At 33.1% G+C, this 25,833-nt stretch overlaps 2 protein-coding genes across 3 annotated transcripts; one reads left to right on the top strand and one right to left on the bottom strand.

Moving 5' to 3' along the window:
• Positions 1-17,497, top strand: LOC138329614 (SCY1-like protein 2). Of its 2 annotated transcripts, XM_069276707.1 has the most exons (17): positions 1-129; positions 3,055-3,238; positions 4,116-4,273; positions 4,596-4,740; positions 5,572-5,721; positions 6,035-6,055; positions 7,213-7,428; positions 7,746-7,862; positions 7,974-8,099; positions 8,533-8,709; positions 8,993-9,115; positions 12,281-12,394; positions 12,950-13,201; positions 13,622-13,722; positions 14,236-14,314; positions 14,573-14,749; positions 15,056-17,497. In XM_069276707.1, exons 2-17 carry the CDS (start codon positions 3,086-3,088, stop codon positions 16,028-16,030), a joined length of 3,084 nt encoding a protein of 1,027 aa, XP_069132808.1. In that variant the 5' UTR covers positions 1-129; positions 3,055-3,085; the 3' UTR covers positions 16,031-17,497. The 2 variants fall into 2 exon arrangements, with proteins under 2 accessions (XP_069132808.1, XP_069132809.1); XM_069276708.1 differs by lacking the exon at positions 6,035-6,055.
• Positions 17,498-19,279: 1,782 nt separating this feature from the next.
• Positions 19,280-24,567, bottom strand: LOC138329616 (mechanosensory protein 2-like). The gene is made up of 7 exons (XM_069276709.1): positions 24,441-24,567; positions 23,990-24,062; positions 21,226-21,308; positions 20,449-20,652; positions 19,948-20,003; positions 19,539-19,617; positions 19,280-19,417 (listed from the first exon to the last, which is right to left on the bottom strand). The coding sequence occupies exons 1-7, from the start codon at positions 24,501-24,503 to the stop codon at positions 19,295-19,297; spliced, it is 681 nt and encodes a 226-aa protein (XP_069132810.1). The 5' UTR covers positions 24,504-24,567; the 3' UTR covers positions 19,280-19,294.
• Positions 24,568-25,833: the final 1,266 nt, after the last annotated feature.

Genomic DNA, 25,833 nt, shown 5'->3' on the forward strand with positions numbered 1-25,833 from the left:
CGAATCGTATATTGTAACGAAGACTTCCGCACTAAAAACAACTGTCAACGTGAGTCGTTGGCAGTCAATTTCCAGACGAAATCGTTTTATATGACATCGATGTGTCAAAAGTGAGATGTTAAAAGTGTGGTAGGTAAAGACAATATCTTTGAAAAATTATGTTATTATTATTTTGGTTTTTAATAAATCGATATCGATTCATCGAATCGACCACAGGGCCTCGTTACTATTGATGATATATATAAGATAGGTCACGTCTATTTACATGTAAATAGACGTGACCTATCTTATATATATCATCAATAGTAACGATTCATGTGAATCGACTAAACATTTGTTCGGGTAACAACCCGACAACAACTGACAAAAACAGGAACTGTTCAAATATCAGTAACGTTAACGTTACTGCACTGTTTACGTTTAATGTAGACCAATTCTGCAATATAATGCGAACTCTTATTTTAAAAAGGTAGATTTAGCCTTTAAGGGCAACTTGAATTGGTGATCGGTGACCAACTGGCCAGCTGGTACAATTTGTGGATCTGCCTAATGATCAATATTGGTGAAAACATCCATGGCCCAGTTTCATCAACATTCCATTAATCTAAAGAATTACCTAAGTTACAATTCTCTATAGAAAAGCATTACAGAAGTTTAAATGCTTTCCTGTGGATAGTTATAGAATGCTGTACACTACGTATACTGGACATGTACAGTAACGTGCCAAAAGTCTTCATAATTTTTTGTTTTTCCCTATATATTCTATGTATTTTTTACATTTTTTATTTGATTTTTCCTGATCTCATCTATTGGCAGGTTTTAAGCAATTTTGGCATACTTGTAGAAAATTTATAATTACAGTTTAAATTTCAGCACATAATATTTGAATGTATAATTTTCCGTTATTTTGTTTTCAAAATATATTTTTTTGTGCACCACTTAAACTTATGACAACATTTCCTTCTTTATTCTTACCAAAATGGCAACGAAAAAGCTTTGCGTGGTAATAAAATACGGTTTTCTCAAAGAGTGCATTAAGGAAAATAATGTAAATATAATTTATGAGCTGAAAGTGTAGATAATTTTCTACAAGTATGCCAAATTTGATTAAAATCTGTGACTAGATGAGAGCAGGAAAAATCTAAGAAAAAAAGTAAATATGTGAATATATAGAGAAAAATGAAAATTACTAAGACTTTTGGCACACAGCTGTACATGTACATGTAGAACGAATATATACGTACCCGGCCTACAATACCTTTAGGCCAGATACGAAATGGTCCCTAACGTTATGTGTCCAAGTGAAGCACTGTCTCTGAAAATTCCAAATTTTGCCATTTTTATGATAACTTTAAACAAGAGATAATTTGGTAATCATGACATTAGATGAACAGCACATCAATAAGATAATTTTTTATAACAATATTCAACCAATAAAAATTCTATTCCACATGAGACCCTTTTTCCAGTACGGTTCTTTGGAGGGGAGACAACTTCCTGTGGGAGTATCAAAGAGATTGACTTGATAGAAAATGTCATTTAAAATTTAAATGTTATTAATTAAATTTGTGTCTGATTTCACACAGTGTGGAATGAATGGATATTTAATAATCAAATGCATGGACATTATAAACTTATATCAATTAACATTTAAATCGTCTTTATTTATCAAAAATGGCGAAATACATGTATGGACCCCCTACAGGAAAATGGTTCCTGAAATAGAGAGGTATTATAACCCTATTCATACAAAAATATAGTATTCATACTTTTGCAAGTAATTAGATTTTGTAAGAATATACGGAACCTATCATTTAGATCGTTAATTTTATCTCCTGTACAAACAATAAAAATCTACTCCTGGAAAAACAAGTAAAAACAGTGAAATATGAACACCTGCTATATATATAGATTTCCAATTTTTTTATGCGTATACATGCACATTTATAAATCATTTTTGTCAAAAACATACATAACCACCCTTCTTAATATCTACCGTATCCCTCAAAAGACATTGAGTCCACAATTTGTAGACTTAAATTGCCATATAAATTCCCTCCGGAAAGACCTTTATTGTGTATATACCGGTATGTAAAAAAAAACCTACTGTCTCGCTGTGAATTTGTTTTTTATATGGTTTAGTTTTATTGCTTTGTAGGTAAGAGATATAAATCAAGTACAATAAAATACATACAAACGCTTAATAATAATGTTTTGTATGATCATTACTTTGCTACATGAACAGTATAGGCACCAATTGTATAGTTCTAATTAAAATAAAGATGATACCATTTTCTGTCTAAAAGTCTTTTGAGCTACAATATTGCAGCTAATATACATGTACAATATACATAGTAATTCACCAAGTACATTGTACATGTACGTACACTGATCATGAAGTACCAATTCCCATCATGATCATTGCATGTTTATTTGTATAATATATCAACCTTCATGTAATTTTGGAAGCGATCTGTTTTGGAGCATACATTTTACAATGTCCACAACTATTATATATTGATTATTACTTCTTTTTATATCTTGTTTTTTTTCTTTTTACAAATAATCATGTTTAATCAAACAATATATATATTGTGATGGAGGGAGTAATTATAACGTTACATGTAGTTACCTATACCGTACAATGTATACACTAGGTACCCAAAGAGAATTTATTGCCAACCCATGATGTACAGATCAATAGTGTACACAGTCCTTGGTGTACATGAGTGCTCTATTATCTATATCTTTAATAATTTCTTTATGTTATAATTATATAATAATTGTTAGTTGAGGTACACATGCCCCCCTGTTTGTATTTATGTATTTAGTTTGTATTTATATAGAAAAAATAAAAACTAAAACAAAACTGCCATCGATCTGCCGCTGTTCTTCATTTATATTTTGTTTGTTTGTATTTATATATATATAGTTGCAACTCTACATGACAAAAGTAAACCTCCATGTAGAATCAGTTTTATCGATAAGACAGTTTTTAATTGAACGCTTTTTGTACTGTCTTTAAAGTGCTTATAGTCAGTTATTTCCTTGCAGAATTTGGAAATTCTGAAAAAATTATGAGGCCATGGATATGTTTAACAAAATCCGAAGTGCTGTAAGCAGTGCCCTACCGGGTAATCCCCTATCAAAGGACTTTGATGTTTTAAACCATATAGCCAGTGGAGGACCTGGCTTATCCTGGAAAATCTACAACGGCATAAAACGGACATCAAAACAGGTAATTAAAATGAAGTAATTAACACCATTCTAACTCCCGTTTCTAATGCTTTCAAACATCAAATACATGATGATCAGTATATACTTTTCAACTCACTTATTAGCCTAAATAAATTAATTATGACTTCAAATTTGCCTTACAATACATAGGAAAGCAAAATCATTTCCATATAAATGCACATTAATTAACAGGACACATCAGAACTTAATTAAACTCGATCCTTAACATTTTAAGCCAGCTGGAGGTCAATCCTAATTGGCATGACATGGACATGAAAAGTGATTCTTTTCAGGGTTTTTGCCAGGCCTTATAGGATCGGTCGATGGACCCATTACGGGTAATTCCAAATTGAAAAATAGCACTGTATTTTTCAAATTCAGTCAGTATTTTTCCAATCGCAGTAAAGTTTAAACCCCAAATACGACATCAGTAATAAGTATCTTGCAAATGTTGAAGAATATTAAAATGATATTGAAAGAAACAATTAATTGTAACTTTATTTCCCCACTTTTAAATTTTTCAACTAAATTGTGCTGAAAATTTAATAAAAATGATGATATTTTCCCAAAGTTTGCTTATGGTCTTAAAATAGCTGTCCAAAATCCTTTTTATGGATAATATAAAGAGTCAGCTGCCTATAATCACATCGGTTTTATATGGGTGCTAATTATATATATCCATTTCACACTTACACAAAATTGGGCCATTGAAAGTGTTTTGCAAAAGATCTAAAACTTGTTTTGAAATTGATGTAAAAAAAAAAGTTTATTGATAAATTTGGACCCTGCTGAAATCTGTTAATGTGACTCAAAATGCATTTTTTATCTACGACTGTTTATGTACCAAAGTTCATGCTAAGTGTTTTTCGTTTCTACAGGAGGCTGCTGTGTTTGTCTTTGATAAAAAGTCTTTGGAAAAATATTCTCGACGTGATAAAGAAATAATTATAGAATCTTTAAAGAAAGGGGTATCCCAGCTGACTCGACTACGTCATCCGAAAGTGCTGTCCATCTTAGCTCCTCTTGAAGAATCCAGGTAATTCTGATTATAGGCTGGTATTAGTAAACCTGGCTTTATATAACAATGAAAGTCGATTGTTAAACAACTGAGCTTTAATAACAAAATATAAAGGCAGCCATTTTGGACTCACCAGGAATGTCTCACAAAGGATTATTGATAATCTGAATCTTCATTAGTTTTCTTTTACTTTATATTATAGTTGTATTATTTTTTACTTGCATTTTTAGTACATTCCTCATCATGATGAATTTGCTGAAAAGTTTTGATTTTGTTGGGAAAATATTCAAAGCGTTTTCAGAATATAATCTCATAATTACACTGTGTTATATAATTTCAGGGAGGCACTAGCGTTTGCAACAGAACCAGTGTTTGCCTCCTTAGGTAATGTTCTTGGTTTCCATGACAACCTACCCAGCCCATTACCCAGACAGTTGGCAGATTTTAGTCTGTACGAGGTGGAAATAAAGCATGGACTCCTCCAGGTAACATCTCTGTCGATATAACGGAGTTATCTGCCCTTCTGGGTAGTATGTCAATTGCCTATTATCATAATAAATGTTTAAAGATGCTCCACCGCCGACAGAGCATAAAAGATATTCATCATTTGAAAAATAATTGGTGTTTAACTGTGTATATATATGCCTTATTAACACAAAAAATAACATAAAATAATTTATTTCGCCTTTGGTGCATGCACAATCATTACTTCATTCTATATAAGATATAGTGCCACGGAATTTTTTCGGGATGCAATTAATTATTTTTCATATTTTTAACTTGAAGTAAAATTAGAAGCTCAAACTTTTCGATGGTGGTAATGGTGTAAGATAAGTAACTTTTGTAACTGGAGAAAAATACAAAATCGTCTGCTCCTGTTTTTGATAGTGAAAAAATACCATTTCTCAGCGGTGGAGCATCTTTAAATTACATAAAAAATAAAAGAAAAATTGGTAGCTCAGAAAAAAATGTCACAATCAATACACACATCGTGTAAGAGTTGATAACTCGATTGGTGATATTGATATACAGATTGAATAGAATCGTAACGGAAAAAAAATCACAAAATGCGCTTTTCTCAACTATGTCATTTTTTGTATAAGTTTAAATAATAACAGGAAATAAGTAAGAAAGACTATTATCATTGCTCTGACCACAGTATTAAACTTTTCCTCTGTAACCTTTTATTATTAGTTTAAATATCTTATTACTCATTCATGGAGGAATTTAATCTGTTGTCTGTACAATGATGTTGAACTATCCCATATTAGCCTTCTTTTGTTATCAGCTGGTTTATTGTTTATTTTTTTCCCTAGTTGTCGGAGGGGATCAGTTTCCTACATAATGATGTTAAACTGCTCCACAGTAATCTGTGTCCAGAGAACATCATCATTAACAGAGATGGCTCCTGGAAACTGTTTGGGTTCGAGTGTTGTATCCCGAACTCCAACACACAGGACCAATGTGTAAGTTACTTACAGCCACACAACATCAGATTTGTCCTTAAAATACTTAGGCAATTCATCTGAACTGTGTGAAAAGAAACATTTGTAGAAAATTAAATTCCTGAAAACATTTGTGGAGTTTATCCAATACAATCCTGATCTAGTAATAGGGAAATTTTTAGTATAACAGTCATTGTGATGCCTTTAATTAATATCTCATATTTCAGTCGATTAATTCAGAGGATTTCTCGTATATGTCATTTAGCTTTAATATTGCCTCTCAAAGGAAATTAATTCATTAAGTTTACACATTTATGGTGGACAAAAATTTCAGGATCCTCTAAGACCAAAAAAGGTAAATGTATGTGGATTAAAAAATTTTTGTCATCCATTCATCCTGGTTCTTTTCACATTCTGCTGGGCTAATTTTTACAACCATAGATAGATAGATGATCCATGAGACAGTCTTACACATGCAGTGATGATATCCATTTCACCTATGACAGACATTTTCTGCTTTGTATTGAAATTCAGGAAGATTTTGCATATGCTGGTATTAAATTCCTCAATCCTGCCTAACTCTCTCGAATACTTTCTTTCCATTAAATATGAATCAAATCAAGGCTTTCGCTAGACTTGCTTTAACTTCTGTCTAGGTATTGTGATACAAAGTTTATAGAAAAGGTAATATTACTATGTCACTGATCATTTCACATTGATCCCTTTTCATCCCTATAAGGTTATTTATGTCAGATGGAACCTGAGAGTGGGTGCTCCTCTCTTTTAGTTTTTCTTTCTAAACAATGGAGTTTGGTGTTCTCAGTGAAAGGCTTTGGTGTTTTGCATGCTATATTTTGGGGGAATCATTGTATTGATTTAATTATTTGTCGATATACTGTAAACAATCTTTTTTTCACGGCTAATATATATACACATAATTTTGCAGTATCCATTCTAAAAATTAATTTTCGCAGATTTAAAGATATGAATTGAAATATAGGTCATGTAGATATCAATTCGCAGAGATAAACTTTTGTAAATGTTCTTGGATTATCAAATCCACCAAAGTAATTTACATGTGAAGTGTGAAAGAAAATTGGTTTACATTGTGTATTTATATATATTATGATTTTTTGAGAAAAGTAGGTTTCCCAGGCACCGTAAAAGCGGTTGGAGAGGCCAAGGGATTATCGACGTATGTCGGTATCGCTTGGTAGGCAAAGGTGGTGGTAAAGGGGAGTGTGTATTTATATTATGATTATTTGAGAAAGGTGGTAAAAGGGAGGCAACTTTTACATTATGGATGAACAAATACCTTTTTCTTAGAATAATAAAGTGAGATATTAAAAATTGATATTTTAATAAGAAACAACATTTTCTGCATGTTAAAAATGTAGGTCTAGTCACTGTAATTCTATGTATGCATATATGTGTTAATTTTAAATAGTTTATTTGATGTAAATAATTGGAAATGAGAAATATGTGATCAAAACATGGAAACTATTGTTGTAGCCACTGTTTTCTTTCCGAGAATGGGATTCTGAAATGCCGCCTGTGGCCCAGCCCAATCTGGACTATCTAGCCCCAGAGTATGCTCTTACAATGAACTGTAGTTTGGCTAGTGACATGTTCTCTATTGGAGTTCTAATACACACAATATTTAACAAAGGGAAGCCACTCTATGAGTGTAAAGATCAACTATCACAGTTCAAGAAGTTTGCTGCAGAGGTAATTATAAAGTACCAAATATTGACTGAACTATACATTTGTACCCTTTTATTTTGTATTGGTTAATAATATAAGAAGACATTATATGATTTAAAAAAAGGAAATGAGTGTGTACGTAACCCCTTAACATCTTAACATTCTACTTCTTTTATTTTTTTAATTAATTATAGTAGAATTCTAACATGTTTTTCAATATATACAACTATATGTTAAATATTACTGTATTATTGTTTCAGTTATTTTTGTTTCTTTGTCTGTCTTTGCCTAAAACACACACCAACAGTTGACTTTCGATATGTTTATACCCACTTTGACAGATACAGAAGTTTAGATCCTCCTTACTAGGAAATGTACCGAGTGAGTTACACGAGTATGTCAAGTTGTTACTGAACTCAGAGCCAACAGTGCGACCTGATCCAGACCAACTGACTAAAGTAAGTATAATACCAGCAATAAACAGATGATGCTCTAATGTAATGAAATAGTAACTTCTAATGACAATAATATCTGACTGGTTTTTGACAAGTTACTGGTTTGTTTTACAGATCCCGTTTTTTGAAGATGTGGGTTGTATGACACTGCAGTACATGGATTCCCTATTCCAGAGAGACAATCTACAAAAATCTCAATTTTTTAAAGGCCTTCCAAAGATTATTTCGAAACTCCCAAAGGTATGTGCATGTCAAACCTTGTGTCTTTGATATATTAGATTAAATAATTTGGTTTGTAAAAGTTTTAAAAGAAATAGCTGGTAAGCAGAATTTTAGGTGTCTGTTTTTTAGGTAGATTTAATACATTACAGACCAAATAGTCTGAATGTACTTATTAAGTCTGACTTCTATTTAAGATTGACCAAGATCATGCCAAGTATTTTCCCTTTGCTTTTTCACTGAACGTCTATCTACCAGAGATACAGCTAATGATTTCAAGTAACTGTTCCAATAATTTTGACTGTACACGTATAGGATACATGCCAAATGTTTTCACTCAAGACATCACAATATCATTTATCATTGAAATTTCATATCGAATGCATCCTTGGAATTGAAAAAGTTTAAATGTGTTAAAAAGAGTAAATAAGTTAGAGCGGTATCATTGTTTCAGAGAGTGAGTTTACAGCGAATCCTGCCTCCCCTTCAGAAGGAATGTGTTAATCCGGAGATGGTACCATTTATCCTGCCAAACATTCTACAGATCGCAGAACAGAGCACAGACGATGAATACCTCACCCATATTCTACCTTTACTTAAACCGATGTTTAAGATTCGTGAGCCACCACAGGTAAGAAGAAATTCTTGTTTTACATAATGCAGCTTCCACACCAACCCCAAGATAAAAGAAACACACAAAAACTGTGTTAAAACTTTGTTTAAATTTCCAGAGTCACTGAAAATCTTGTTTAAGCTCAGAGAAGCACTGCAGATGGAACCTATTTTAGATAAAGTATCACTGGTTTTGCTCATTAATTAATGAACCTAATTTACACTAATCATGGTCATCAACAAAGTCAATTAATGATAGACAAAAATAATATCTATTGTAATGTAATGCCTATTGTTTTCAGATTCCTTTGATCTTCATGCAAAACATGACTTTGCTATTGAAGAAGACGCCCCAGAGTGAAATTAAAAACCATGTGATACCAATGATTCACCTGTGTTTGGAGGCCGAGAGTCCACAGCTACAGGTACATATTCCGTCTTTGTATATTACAGAGTTAGCTCCATTGCGGGTAGGTATCGATTGTTACGTCATTATTTTGTGAGTGCAATTCATGTCATTTTCTCCAAAAAGTATGACGTTACGCTCGCAAAAACATGACGTCACAATCAGTACCTACCCGCAAATGCAGATAACTCTGTAATATGCAAATCCGGAAAAGTTATAAACATATCATTTAGTGAATTCCTTTATATTGCTTCCCCCCTTACCTTGTTGGAGGTATCAGAGGGTATATTTAGTCAGTTTGATGAGGCATTTGATATACAATTCTAACTAGAGATTAATTACCTTAATAACATTCAGTTTTGTGTAATAACTTTAAAGATGCTCCACCGCCGACAGAGCATAAATGGTATTCTTCATTTGAAAAATAATTGGTGTGTTATCTTGTATATATATGTCTAATTAACACAAAAAATAATATAAAATATTTTTTTTTGCCTTTGGTGCATAAACAATCAATACTTCATTCCATATAATATATAGTGCCACAGAATTTTTTCGGGATGCAAATAATTATTTTTTATATTTTTAACTTGAAGTATAATTAGAACTTCAAACTTTTCAATGGTGGTATTGGTGTGAAGTAAGTAACTTTTGTAACTGAAGAAAAATATCAAATCTTCTGATCCCGTTTTTGATAGTGAAAAACACCATTTGTCAGCGTTGGAGCATCTTTAAATAACACTCAGTATTGTATATATAATTACCTTAATAACACTCAGTATTGTATATATAATTACCTTAATAACACTCAGTATTGTATATATAAATTACCTTAATAACACTCAGTATTGTATATATAATTACCTTAATAACACTCAGTATTGTATATATAATTACCTTAATAACACTCAGTATTGTATATATAATTACCTTAATAACACTCAGTATTGTATATATAATTACCTTAATAACACTCAGTATTGTATATATAATTACCTTAATAACACTCAGTATTGTATATATAATTATTAATAACACTCAGTATTGTATATATAATTACCTTAATAACACTCAGTATTGTAATATATAATTACCTTAATAACACTCAGTATTGTATATATATATTACCTTAATAACACTCAGTATTGTATATATAATTACCTTAATAACACTCAGTATTGTATATATAATTACCTTAATAACACTCAGTATTGTATATATAATTACCTTAATAACACTCAGTATTGTATATATAATTACCTTAATAACACTCAGTATTGTATATATAATTACCTTAATAACACTCAGTATTGTATATAATTACCTTAATAACACTCAGTATTGTATATATAATTACCTTAATAACACTCAGTATTGTATATATAATTACCTTAATAACACTCAGTATTGTGTAATTACCTTAAATAACACTCAGTATTGTGTATAATTACCTTAATAACACTCAGTATTGTATATATAATTACCTTAATAACACTCAGTATTGTGTAATTACCTTTTTATAACATTTAGCATTGTTAAGCATGGCTAGGCGAGATTTGTTCTTTGTGGATCACACATTGTTGTCATGGTTTTTGTAATGATTGTATATAACCAATATAGCTTATGTAGTCTAGTTTATTTACATGGAAATGGTGTAATTGCTCTTTAATTGTTAATGGCCAGTTTGGGCAAAATATAAGTTGTAGGCTTTAAATATATGCTTTCATTTTATCATGCTTATAGTGTTTGCTTTGTTTTAAATGAAAATCCAACAGTGATTCACTCTTTAGTATGCTTTGTTTGAATTGAAGGACTAACCCATTAGTATACTTTGTAATGTCTAGGAATTTATTACTATACAGAGAAACCAGCGTGCACGCATACAAGTATTGGTATGTTGAGAGGGACTGGCTGCATGTTTATTTTAATGCACGATACCATTGTTTCAGTGGTAAAGAGACTTATATTGAAAACTGTTGAAATCATTAAATTCTCTTCATGTATTGGACATATATAGTTATAATAGTGTTTATTACTGTAATGTGCTGTGTATTAATTGCATTGTAAATGAGTTTTTTTGGTAAGTTGAATACATACAATGAAAATATCAATAACATACATCAGTGTTTTTCCTGGGTATTTTGGGAAATTGCCACCTGATGAAAATTAGGAAATTTAGTGCGATATAAGTAGGAAATGAAAAATTTGAACAGTGTGTATGGAAGTTTTGGAAAAGGTAGAATAGATAATTATGCTTCTCTAAGAATCAAGTGTAAGAATGGTTACTAAAATACCACATTCAGACTTGGGATTTCCTGATTTTTTTAGTTTCGTCGCACAAAATACGCGTCAACTCTCTGATTTGGGAAATTTAGACATAGATATGGGAAGAAATAACAAGAAATACAATTGGGAATGAACCTTATTTCGGCCCCAAATATATGGGCAGGAAAAACACTGTACATTGTATAATTAGATATAAGTATTTGATTGAAAGTCTTACAGATAACATATTGATTTGCATGCCAATGGATATTTGTGAGGGATCCGCTACACACAGTGTACGAACTGATCTATTTTTTTTCTCTAATTCAATTTTAACAGGCATCTTACATGTAGTCCTAATTCAGTTTCGTACCTAAAGGTGGAGTACATAATCAAACCATTTCGTAATCACACAAAGTATTTGTATGTCTTTCCCTGTATCACAGAATATCATGGTAAAGTTTCTTTTGTCTGTTTTAAATTCAAGATATTTATACAACAGTCTATCATTATATTCTTCTGAGGGGTCATCATGGACACTTTGGTTTGAGAAATCTGTTTAGACTCACTTAATTATAACAGGTTATTATAAATACCATTTTAATGCCCCATATCATTTGCTAATCAATTAGTCATTAGTCAGTTTAAATTTTAACAATTTTGACCATTGTAATACTAAATTATAAATGTAAGTAGTCTAAAAGTTATACACATTGTTTGTAGACAAGTGTTTGTTGATACTTAAGTAATCATATTCACTATGTGATCATGACTGTTGAAAAATATTCTTATAGTGGTAATTTGTAACTCCTTTCTTCCTTCTAACTCTCATTTGCTTAAAGACAGAAGTATGGTATAAGAAGAATGCAGTAAGGAAGGAATATACACTGATTTATATGATATGTTTTCTTTGTTTCAGGAGTTGTGCCTGTCCATTGTCCCAACCTTCGCTGAGTTGATTGAATTCAGCTCTCTAAAAAATTCAATCATTCCAAGAATAAAGAAGTTGTGTCTTTCTACAGGCGTATTAGCAGTAAGTAGTGATAGCGTGAGCACAATTTATAAGTATGTATATATGTCTACATGTATTAATACACATGGTTGAAACAATGAGTCATTTATCAACCGCATAGTCAAATGATACATGTTTTATGTATTAATTTAGATTCAAATTGTATTCATTTATACTTTATGTCAAGATATTTTTATTTTTAGTCTGTAATAGAAGTTATTTTTGTGAGCCATACTGTTGTACTTGATCATTTCTCTGACAACATAAAGCCCAGATAAGGTCTTTCCTGGTACTGAAACTCTGTTAGCTATGATATAACTTGGTGATCTCTTTTATAGATGCATTAATCCAAGTCATTTTCTTTTTCTGACCTAACTTATCACAATGTCTTCAAATATCTATTTGAACTTGGGTAAGTTAAAGATCTCCTTTAAATTAAAACATTGTAAACAGTGTTAATTTAATAATGGTTCTGACAAAACCTTTTTATGTTTAGATTTCCATTTAGTATCTTTGACTTGAATTCCCTGATAACGACTGAGTATTGGATTCTTAACTTTTGAAAAAATGTTTCAGATAAGAACAAATTGCCTGCTGTGTATTGGTAAGCTGTTAGAATACTTAGACAAGTGGACGGTACTGGACGACATTCTGCCCCTCCTACCACAGATCCCGTCCAGAGAGCCGGCCGTACTGATGAGTATACTGGGTATATACCAGGTCACGCTGTCTCATACTAAACTAGGAATTACAAAAGACATGATGGCCAACAAGGTTCTACCATTCATCATCCCACTGGCTATGGACAACAACCTCAACTTATCACAGGTAAATCTTCCTCACTACGGGATATATACCAGTGTAAAAGGAGCAGGTCGGCAAAGTTTGTACATAGTGTTAAATATGGTTTCTGTCACTCAGCTGGTCGAGCATGCTTAAAAGTATACACAGTCTCATTATATTATTTGTTAATACTTTTACACATTGCATTGCCCTTAAAGATTCTTCATGTTTAATTAAGTAACAAAATATTATTTAACATCCTATTAACAGCCAGGGTCATTTAAGGTCATAATAAACTTTGAGGGACACCTGGAAACTGCCCTACATGGGATTCAAACTTGTGACTAAGAAGTGGAGGGCTTGTGGTAATATGTCCGCCCTCTTAACCACTCAGCCACCATGGCCCTTTTTCCTTAATTAAACTGTGCTTATTGTATTTAGTGTATTTTGGTTTTTATTTGCCAGTTTAATGCCTATATGTCGGTGGTAAGAGACATGCTCGGGCGTATGGAGAAAGATCATCGTCAGAAATTAGAGCAGCTGGACCAGATGAAGCAGGAACAACAGTATGTTGATAATGTTTGGTATTTAATAATGACTTTTGTAAAAATAATATTATAATAATTACTTTCATTGAGTACAGAAGGAATTACACTTTAAACAATACTTTTAATTGATTGTTTAATCACAATTCAATTTGAGTAATTTAATTTCTCGTAAAATAAAATAAATATGACAAAAGGAGTCATGATATCATTTGTTTCCCTGTATTATTTTCAATGATGTAAGGGATGTAAGAGATGAAATTTTTTCAATTATATTGGATACAAATTGTATTATGTACATGTTCACCTTATTGACCATGATATATGTATAATATAGGTTTAATTTTTCATGATACAATTCAGAGTATATTCCTAATAAATCACTGTCACAGAAATCAATAGTACCCTTAGCTAAAGTTCACCTTGAATTGCTTTATTTTGGAGAATTGATTTATCATTTTATGTAGTATTTTGAATGCGTATCATTTCAAAGAATTGATTTATCATTTAATGATGTAAGTATTTGTTTTGTAGGAGTATTCACATAACAAAGGTTGAATCAACAGACAACACACAATTAGTCACAGGTGTGGAGCAGGGACAACAGTCAATGGTAATTAATATCTGTCAGAAATAAAAATTGAAAAAAGATGGAATTTTGGGAGAATGGTTTGATGTACATATATGAATTGTATGTATTTTTTGCAATGTATTCGGTATGGAGAGACCATGACTGTGAAAATAGTATGAAAAGTCCATTTATTATGTGTTGTCTAAAGACAGATATTGTTAGTTATACTGAGAAGTCATTTAGTTAGAATAGTAATTTGAAAAAAAGATAATTGATATAATACAAATTTTTTTATTGCAGATGGACAAGTTTTTAAGTGGATTTGGTATGGGTGGTATGATGAGTGGTGATAAGGTCACACCTAAGTCTAGTAGTCCCGCCCCGCCCCCGGTACGACCGAGCAGTGGGGGTGGGGAAGTGGTGAAGATAGAGGAGGAGGACCCTAAGGCAGCGATCCCCATCAGTCAGCCGTCCAAGGTATTCATAGAACTATAACAGGGAACTTATAATGTTTTAATATAGTTCTAAATACAAAATTATTTTACAAAGCTATAGGCTGGTTATACCATGATCAATGATGCACTTTCAGCATTATTCTACCTGCAGATGCTTTGATAAATCAGAACTGATCTTGGTGATATTGCAAATAGATTCAATGATAAGTCTAAAAATAAACTTTCAAATGTTTCAGTTTCTGTTTAATTGCAAATTAGAAGAAGTCTTTTGATTCCATTGACTAATCATAACATCACTATTAACTTGGAATGATTTCCCTCTTTTCAGACATTATCGTTGGAGGAGAAGCAGAAACTGGCAAAACAGCAGGAGCAACAAAGGATTTACAAAGCTCAGAAGCCTCTAGCTACTTCAACCAAAGGTTCTACCATCAAGTCACCACAAACTTCTTGTGCGACAAACTCAGGGGTCAAAGACCTTACTTCATCTCTAATGAGTTCTAATATGATGGGAATGCCAAGTTCATCTAACAAAACATCCATGAATACATTGGCAGCAAACAATTCTATGACGTCGAATGCAGTGAGAGGAACTGGTTCATCAGCTCCAGCGTTTGGAACAAATTCTATGACAGCTAATAGAACTATGGCGCAACCTTTAATAGGTCAAAGTTCAATGAGTTCAAGTGGCATGGGTCAGAGTTCAATAGGTATGACAGGCAGTATGGGACAAAGTTCATTAGGTATGTCTGGGGGTATGGGTCATAGTTCAATGGGCATGGCAGGAAGTATGGGTCAAAGTTCAATGGGTATGTCTGGGGGTATGGGTCAAAGTTCATTAGGTATGTCTGGGGGTATTGGTCAGAGTTCAATGGGTATGTCAGGCAGTATTAGTCAAAGTTCAATGGGTATGCCAAGTAATTTTGGAATGAATACGAAACCAGCAATGACTGGTCAAAACAATGCAAATATATCTTCACTAGATAGTCTTTTACCCATGTCAGCAAGTCAACAACCAAAACTGTCCCTAAACCAAATGTCCCAGTCAGCTGTCAGACCCCCCCAGACTTCAAATCAATTTGGAATGATGGGAAACAACATGGCCGCCCCGATGGCTGGTATGGGGCGGGGAATGGGTGTTGGACAATATGGTGGAGGTTTCCCCCAGAATCCCTCTGGTATGCTCCAGCCAATGGGATCGCAGCTACAACAGCCTCTGATGGGTCAAGGAATTCAGCCAATCAAATCACAAGGAATGTCAAACAACTCGTCATCCAATGATCTGTCCGATATATTTGGTTAATTACTGTTTGATTAACAAGTGCTAATATAGGAAGAATGGGACGTAATGTTTATCTCTGGATGTTACTGTTTAAGTGGGAAGAGTCCAAGTAAGATCAGTATTTGAATTGCATGCTTTCAATGGACAGTTTGTAATTATAGAGGAACTTAAAAAGTACTTAAATCAATTAGGGTATTTAGTGAATTTACAAATTTGTGTCAAAAAGTGTTCAGCCGTTACGTTGACCTAGTGAATGTGGTGACAATAAGTGTGTAGTGAGAAATTTTTTGAAACTATCTTAATGGTTTATTCTTTTTAATCTGTTCTCAAATTTTCAGAATTAAACTGATATCATAAATTATGTACACAATGTGATCAATACATACTTTATCAAGCTACAACTTGTATTTTGTCAGGAAAAACTAAATTAAAATCCATGATCATGTTTAGGATCATACAAGACTTCATAATGTAGTTCGTATTTATGACTAAGGGTTATACTACAAATAGCTACAACGACGTCTGTATGATAAAGAATTTCTGATACGATGTTTAATACTTGTCCACTCTTCCACTTGTCTATATTTTCCATCCTTACTTGGTTAGAGTAGCTGTGCAATGTTTGAAATCATTTCATTGAATTAAAATTTGATTATGGCCTTACATCACTTACCATTATCTTAACTGCCACATTACAAGTTACAATGTAATATTGATGTCATTCTGCCTGTAGCATATAAAAGTTTAGATACATTATATGTATATATATCTACTTCCTTATCATTCCACAATAGCTCCAGATAATTATATGTTATGACGATGATGATATTCTGTGATAAACAATGGTCAAACCATACCCTTAATATTACTTTGTGCAATTTATTTTAATTTACATATCAATCATTTATTACTGTATGTTCTGTATATTACTATTATGTATTTGTCAAATGATGGGTTTACTCTGGACATCGATGCAACAATTGTTTTCACCTTTTTCTTGTGTTGGACTGAATTCCTCTATTCAATATATTAGCAATCATTACGTTTATTCTGTGTCTAGGCATTGAGAGACCGCAAAACTTGGATCTTATAATTTTTTTACTTTACAAATGATTTACGTCTATCCCCTTACGTTTGGTGTTGCTTTGTGCATTCAAACTTTCGAGAAAGATTCGGGATTCTATCTCCTAGCCAAGACTATATATAATCTGATAGGCCTATAGGGGTTCTTTTATCGTACTGACACAGTGAAAATGGATGGGGAGCTGGTTTGTCCTATCATGTCATTACAAATGTGACTTGAGTGTGGTGTGATGTTCTGTGTCTTTGTAAGGTAGCGTGTTTCAGATAGTACTTTAAATGGGAATTACAAGAAGACGTACAATAGCACAGATACATCACAAAGTCTCCCACAGCACACATACGTACCTGTCCTCTTGATTTCTCTAAACAAATAATGCTTCTGATTTTGACTGAAGTATTCAGTTCACGTACTGAAGTATTCAGTTCACGTACAGTGTAGATCATCCTGAAATGACCATAGCTGGTGATAAGCTGTCAAAAACACCCGGTAGAGAAGTTAAAAACGTGTTGTTCACAAGTACACGAAACCTGCACCTAACCTTACTACTCTTACCTGATACATGTTTACATTTCATGAAATATGCTATCAAATAAACTTTTAAGGTGGTATTGCGACAGCGTTATGTATGAATGAATATGTATCCAAAGAATACAATAATACAGTGTACCTGTATTTTATTTTTCCTCTATCACTTACGACAGATGTGTGTTGTATGTATTATGTATGGAACATAAATGAATAAAGAATTATTGGTGATAAAACATGTTTATTTAGTGATAAGTAAAACAGAGTGCACAATCATATAAACTTAAAAAATATACAATTATATCAACACATAAATAAATCGCTCACGGATCTACATCGAACCCGGACATTAGTAATTCTCTCTGGCCAACCTTTCAGAGCAATATTGTTATAATTGTTAACATTACCACCATAACTTGCTTCCGTGTTGTTTTTCAAATTTGTCAAATGTTGGAGAGAAGTACGGTGGCTGATTTATGCCATTTCGTCTTTTCGTCTTTTCGCCCCGAAACGACTAAAATTAAATTTCTGGACGTCAAAAGTTTAACTTCAGTGAGGTGGACCATAAAATTCGAGTTTTGAAAATTGTTTTGAGTCGTTTTTGTTTCCATTCATAATGCATTTTGCAGTTACTTCATTGAAAGGGTCTTCGACGGGATAAGTTCGTTACGCATTTTATAAGTGACCTAATCCGGAAAAATATTGGGTCTAAAATAAACATGTATCACGTACAAGTTTATTTTAGAGCCAATATTTTTCCGTGTTAGGTCACTTACAAACTGTGTGACTAATATTCTCTAGAGAAGGTGAAAGGCCAAAGTGAAACATAACGTTACAGCGAAACTTTCCTCTGAAGATCAATAACAAGCCACATTACGTCCATCAAAATATTACATTACATTCGTTCCTTTCCACTTAAAGTTTTCACAAATGAACTAAATACACTGCTCGAAGTATGTACCATTCATAAGAGTGTAAAGTGTAAAATGCTACAGGAATAAAAATGGAATTCAGGAATAATTTTGATCGTATCCCGCTACAATCTAGCACATACAATGTATACCTGCGTAAAAACAACATTTTAAGCACCTACATTTAAAAAAAAAGACATGGAGTTTCCATAACATGTGTATATATTAAAGCGTTTTCACCACCTGTCTTTGTAGCGATGTGTTAAATAAATCATCTAAAATATCAATTCATCAATTGTAATGATGGAGTTGTAAACACGTTTAATTCATGATCTTTTGAAATAAAATTAGATTATGCATAAATACACAAAAAAACAAAAACAACAAAAAAAAACATAAAAAAGACAATGATATGTACATTATAGATCTAGTTGTATTATAAACACGCTTGTATTCCTAAACTGGGAAAAGAGAATACGATTATGCATAAATAATATAAATAACTCCATTTCGACATCCACAAATAAAATATCTACAGCCTTTAACAGCTACATGTGCAAATGTTAATTACAAAGCCTTCGGTTTAAAATCTATAAAAATAAATGTTGAATCACATATCTTCTCAAATTCTAAATCAACTACATCGTGACTCGTGGTGCTGAATAATTTCATAATATGAAATTTTGGTATCTTCACTTTTCGACAAAATTGCTGATGATGTCCCACGCGAAGTGGGAAACACTAACGATGGTGGAGTTTTTCTCGCTAGCGATGTCGTTGAGCGTCTGTAAGATACCGAAGCTGAATGGCGGCTGGGGAAGCGGCAAGGATTTCGGACGCCTCCTTCAAAGCAAGAGACGAACTCTGCTCTCCTTCCGCGGCTATGACCTGTAGGCAACAGAACGCGGAGATAAAAGCGAACATTAAGTTCTACATATCACAATTTAGGTTTTCTTAGAAAATTGACCATATATTGTTTTGTTCTGTTGATATGAAATGACATAAATACCTTGGCCCTAGCCTGTCGTGAAGCCTCCGCCTCGGCCGCCATGGCTCTCTGTAACTGGTGTGGTAGCCGCACGTCCTTACTGAAGACAGATGATAACGATATCAATCAGTGCAGGGTCATAATAATATACTCTCATCTTAGCGAGAACATATGAATGTTGTTTTCGTCGAAATGCGTAATGGAGACCTATCAAAGTGCATTGGCTTCATTTGAGATAAATAAATTGATATGAGACTTAATATTCCTTTGGTTGATACAATTTACCAGATAGGTTTCAATTTTGGATTCAAGGGTAACAAATAATTGTGAGTAGAGCCCCCACAGTTTAACCACTATTATCAACCATTTGACGGTGGACCGAGATATTACTATAAAAACTAAATGCATCATAATGGAGAGGAAAACTTACATTTCTACCCGGTCTACCGTCACTCCCCAGGGTTTAGTCGAAGTGTCCAAAAGTTGCTGGAAAATGATACAATAATGAAGTTTATTGACATAATTTCACCATTGCTACAGGACGTCGTAACACCATGTCATACCTAAACATAACAAAAACCTGTATGCTATCAGCCACCACTTCACGATACTCCAGATGTTACTCTAACTGTCTTTATATCCACTCCTGGAAGATGCCATAACACATTTTCATATTTTATGTCCGACAACAGATGTTTCATGTTCATAAAAATGTGATTGACTGGTTTTGAAGTTGGGCGTCGTTGTTACTGTAATCTTCCAGTGAAGTTTATAAGCTTGTGATTGGTTACTTGTGTTTTCTCCTGAACTGTCATCAGTGTTACTATGCATATCTCAGGGGTGGATATAATGACAGTGATAGTAACATCTGGAATATCGAGTAAGTAGACTCCAATGCCAATACATATATGTTGAAAGGTTGATTACTTACCTTCATATGCCTCGTGATGGAGTCCCTATCTGACAGCATTTCAGCCATGTTCTTCGTACCCAGGACATTCCGCAGAGTGGTGGCAGCTAAAAGTTTAGTGGACTCGAAAGCGTCCTGCACATTACATACTGACATCACAGCGTCAAAAACATAACAATATATTACAGCGTCAACCGCCACCGTAACGGAGTCCTTGGATAGGATCTTAAAAGACAAAAGGCAGTGTCAAAAACATAATAGATTAAAGCATCGACCGTTACTGTAACGGAGTCCTTGAATATGATCTAAAAAGGCAAGAGAAAGTGTCAAAAACATAACAGTATATTAACAGCGATCACAATCATTGTGAAGGATGTCTCGGATAGAATGTAAAAAGACAAAACGTAGTGTCAAAGTGTGAAAGTCTCAAAACACAATAATAGATTAAAGCGTTGACCGCCACCATAACGGAGTTCTTGGATAGGTTCTAAAACGACAAAAGGTAGTGTCAAAAACATACTAGATTAAGATTACCAAGCACAATATCGTGTATATATGCTAGTCTTATAGTGAGGAAAAGTAGTCGAAAAGAGATGCGATGATGTTTAACTTTGGTATCTGAATATAAGTATTTTGTATAGGCCTTTAGTACCGCGTATACCCGGATACCACAACTCTTTAAGAACATGACCTAATACACAAGAAAACGTCTCAAAATGCCCAAAGTTGACGATTTCAGTCGGAGTTATCGCCAAAACTAGTCTATGCACGCAACTAAGTACAATCAGAGATGCATACCTCTTGAGGCGGAACGTCGAAGCTAAGAGTGCGCATGTCAACCTTCTTAAACTCGTCGATACATGGATATAGACAAAATAGACCTGTAAATAAAAATTGACCAGAATTATGGTGCATTTTACGTTTAAAGTTTTATCTTCATATGGAATTAGTATCAGATCTTATAAAGGACATTCAGTTGATGATATGCTGAAGTTTTCTGATACCTATATCGTAGTATTTCATTTAGAGCATTGTTTCTATTATACCTAACTGACTTTCCACCTAATGCACTCCCTGTGGATGTCTTTTTTTGTGACGTTTCATTATCTAGTAAGATGTGTATTCTGTCACCTTCACCAGAAAGACCAGGTAACATACGTACACAAAGTGAAATGAATATCGTGATCGATGATCAATTCTTAATTGACTTTGCAAAAAGTGTCCAATGGGACGACCCATTAGTACAAAAGTATATGCGTTTGTTATAAATACATATTGTGGTACAACATGCATTGCATTATGTCTTAATTTAATTAAGATGTAAATATAAGCTATATATAAAGTTAACGTATTATTTATATCTACAGATGTATTACTAGTTTTACTTACTTTATTACAGACTTACAATGATGCCCTCATTCATAGGAATGACACAAATACACAAGTTGACAAACAAATATTAGGGGAAATCCTGATAATAATCAGTCAGAGAGAAAAAGAAAAGTACAAGATAATACCATTTCGTTATAAATACGACAGGCGGACGCTTCGAAATTAAAATAATCAATAACACATATCGTAGTATATTTAGCATTGTTACTATCATAATTACCAGCTACAACTTTTTTGTAACGCGCTTCTATAAGATGTGTATTCAATTTTCCAGAAAGACCAGTTATTTTACACAAAGTTTATGATTTGTGATCGATATCAATTCTTATTACTTTGAAGAGAGACGGTTTATTACAAAAGCATATCTTTATATACATTTTGTGTAAACATATTATATTACAATTTTTAACATGTAAATAAGCTATAAAAATGGAATTCATCTTCATTTTCCAAAGCATTACAGTTTTATACAATATCTATGACAGGGTATATTCAATATGTCCTTTTGATTCATAGCTGAGTTGTGTGCTGAAAGTCCGACAAACAAATATTAGGGGAGTCCTGATAATAATCAGTCAGAGAGAAAAAGAAAAGTACAAGATAATACCATTTCGTTAAATACGACAGGCGGACGCTGGAAATTAAAATAATCAATAACACATACATATATGCATGTTGACTATCATATTATTCTACAACTTAGCGCTTCTTTGATCAATTTTCCTAACAAGTTCATTTTTTTACTATTTGTGCTCAATAATTTGATTACTTTGAAGAGAGACGGTTTATTCCAAAAGCATTTCTTTATATATTTTCGTCTATTAATATTTGAATATTTTTGACATATTAGTAAAAAATTGAATTCATCTTCAACTTCCAAGCATTACAGTTTATACAATATCTATGACACCTGGGTATATTCTTATATCTTTTTGATTCTACAGCTGAGTTGTGTGCTGAAAGTCTCAATTTCGCTATCAATTTTCTTATTTTTTATTTTATTAATTTTTTAATGAGGTAAAATTGCAAAGTTAGATCACATTTACTCGACATATGTAATGAGTTAAAAAAAAGTCTGACAGGCCTGATAATTAATTCTTTCTTTTAAAATTGAGGCAAATACACAATATCAACAGGTAATTGACGTAGCCATATATGTCCAAATCCAAGTTCAAATAATGTTTATCTTGACGTATAAAAGCCAGTTCTGCTTTGGATTTTCTTTCTTGGCATCTATGTACAGTGATTTGTGATTGTCACTCAGTATACTATTATCAGAATTCATCAATTTGAACCAAAATTTTAACTATCTAGATAGTTGAATATTCTTGGGTGAGAGTCGCCCAAGTTCGATATAAACCATAGTGTTACACATAGATTTTTACAAATACTAAATAATTGAAATGGTATACATGTACTTGGATGTTTAAACCGTCATATATCCATTATTCATTATCCTTGACAATGCCACCCTTCCTTAAAACAACAATTTTTGTATTATTTGTATTCAAGTCATTTTCCATTTCTTAGAATAAGACCTTAAATTACCAAAAAGGCACTGTAGATCTTCAACTGTTTCTGAGAATAGCACTAAACTAAAAAAAGACTTAGCTCTCAGAAGTCGTAACTTGGGGCTCCATTTTCGATAAAGTAATTTTCAAAATTATTAATAAACAGGAAAAAAGTAAGGGAGATAAAATCTGCCCTAGGAATTAACCGACCTCTGTGTTTTTCCGTTATGTAAAACACATGATTTTACGGAGTTATATAACGATTTTACTGTTTTTAAGAAATTACCACGTAAGCCCAATTTAGAAATTTTATACCATAGGCGTACTCTGTCTACATAATCAAAAGCCTTTTGAAAATCAACGAAACAGCAATACAGACGTTTTTGCCTTTAAAGGGAATTTTGGTAATTATAGATTGCAACGCAATAATACACTGTAGCATTAATAGTACCAAGTTTGGTCGAAACCCAAACTAAGCATCCGATAAAAGATCGTTAGTTACACAAATATCCATCACCTTCTTGTTTAGAACAGAGGTAAACGATTTACACAGACAACTTATAAGAAGTTGTTTTGAATGTAAATGGTCCACATCAATCGTTTATTTTATATCATGAAAGCCAAATCTAGATTGCAGCATATTACACCTGTAAACTCACCTGGACCTTTAGCTCCGCCGGACACCACCCGACCGAGTCTGAAGATGACAGCCTTCTCGTACTCCTGTACAACCTGAGTGGGGGTGAGCAAAGAAATTCAGTAATGATTTAAGATGATTTCTTTAATCGTTCAGTTTTTTTGTATATCTTTTATTTTTGCAACCCATTTTGCCAAATTTTACTATAAAGACCAATGAAATCGAATCTAAACCCTTGTTTCAAATTACTGTCTACAACTTTATTAAATAAGCCTAACATCATCTATGTAAAAACGGAATCATGAGGGCAATAACACGCTAAACCGTTTGTGTCTATGATAATGTTAACATTACGTTCCTTTATATGTTTTCTATATTGTCAATAAAAAAATCTTCATCTTGTAAACGTTTGAAATACTAAACAACGTGTTTGTGGTGTTGATTTGCTGATACGTTGTGTCTGACAGGCTCACCTTAATAGAACCATACAGTGAGAAAGGAAACAGAAGAACGACGAGACAGCCGGATAGGAACATGAGTATGTATCCACAACAGCCAAGGTCGCCATCCCGCTCTTGTGTATAGTCGACCCGGGAGGACCTTTCTGGAAGGGAAAATATAACAATTGATCATCCAATTAAATAAGCAATACAGTCGGACAGGAACATTAATATGTAACTATTACAGCTGAGGTCGACGTCTCGTTCTGGTGTATAGTTTGAAAAAAAATAATGGAAACATGATAATTCCATTTAACCAAGCGATAAAAAATGAAACAGAACAACGACGAAACAGTAGGTTAGAAAAACGAGCTAAGACGACTTTTCTGGAAGGAAAAGATATAAAAAATGATCATTCGATTTAGCTTAGTGATAAGTGATATAGAAGTGCGTTGGGACAGCTGGTCAGGAACATCCGATCGCGATACCACCGTCCCGTTAATGTTCAAAGTCGACCCCATGACGATCCGTCTAAGAGATAGTCTAATTATCTATAAACTATAAAAAAGATTGATGATCGTGTCTGAATCATTTTATTAATGTAAGACGATTGAGACTAATATATGGGTGGACGAACAGAAGATCAGCACATTTTTATCGAATGTCCTAAGCAGGAGTCAAACTCAGGCATCTGGCGTGATAACCAGCGTCTCTGCCGATCGCTACTGAACCAGTCTTTTCCCTATCAGCCGAGGGACAAAAAAAAACAAAAAAACGGCACGGGTATTGTACAAGCATCATCCAATTAACTAAAACACATATTATCTGTCAACTAATAAATCAATGTTACTTGTTATGTACTATCAAGGGGGTATACAGTACCTGTCATTAGATTAAACCACTGGAGTAAAAATCAATAAAACGTGATGAGCAAATTCTAAATCAATACTAGCATCATTTCGCTATAAAATGGATTATTAGTTAGGGGATTTAGCATCCTCTCAAAAGCAGCTTCTATCATAGGTGAATGAGAACATCAACAACGAGGGGCGTTTGAGGACAAGTTTGAATTACACGCAAAATGTCAGGAGCAATATGGTTGAGATAAGTGTCATTTAAAATCAAACAATACGGAAAAATATGTAGCAACAAGACCCGCACTGTGAAAATACTATGATGATTGTATTAATGTGATACAACGCCAGGGTAATATGGGAATGGGTTCAGATACGCCTTAAGACAACGTCAACAAGAAACAGTAAAGGTCAACATGATCATGCAGATGAGTAGAGGTCATGACAACCAAAAGAACTTACATCAAAACACACAACAACTTTAATTATAATATCGCTGGTTAACTTATGATCATCGACAAGAAATATGTTCTTGGTTATATACACAATTGTTTGTTTTGCTACAATATCGT

Source organism: Argopecten irradians, chromosome 8, assembly GCF_041381155.1.
Source record: "Argopecten irradians isolate NY chromosome 8, Ai_NY, whole genome shotgun sequence".
Lineage (NCBI taxonomy): Eukaryota > Metazoa > Mollusca > Bivalvia > Pectinida > Pectinidae > Argopecten > Argopecten irradians.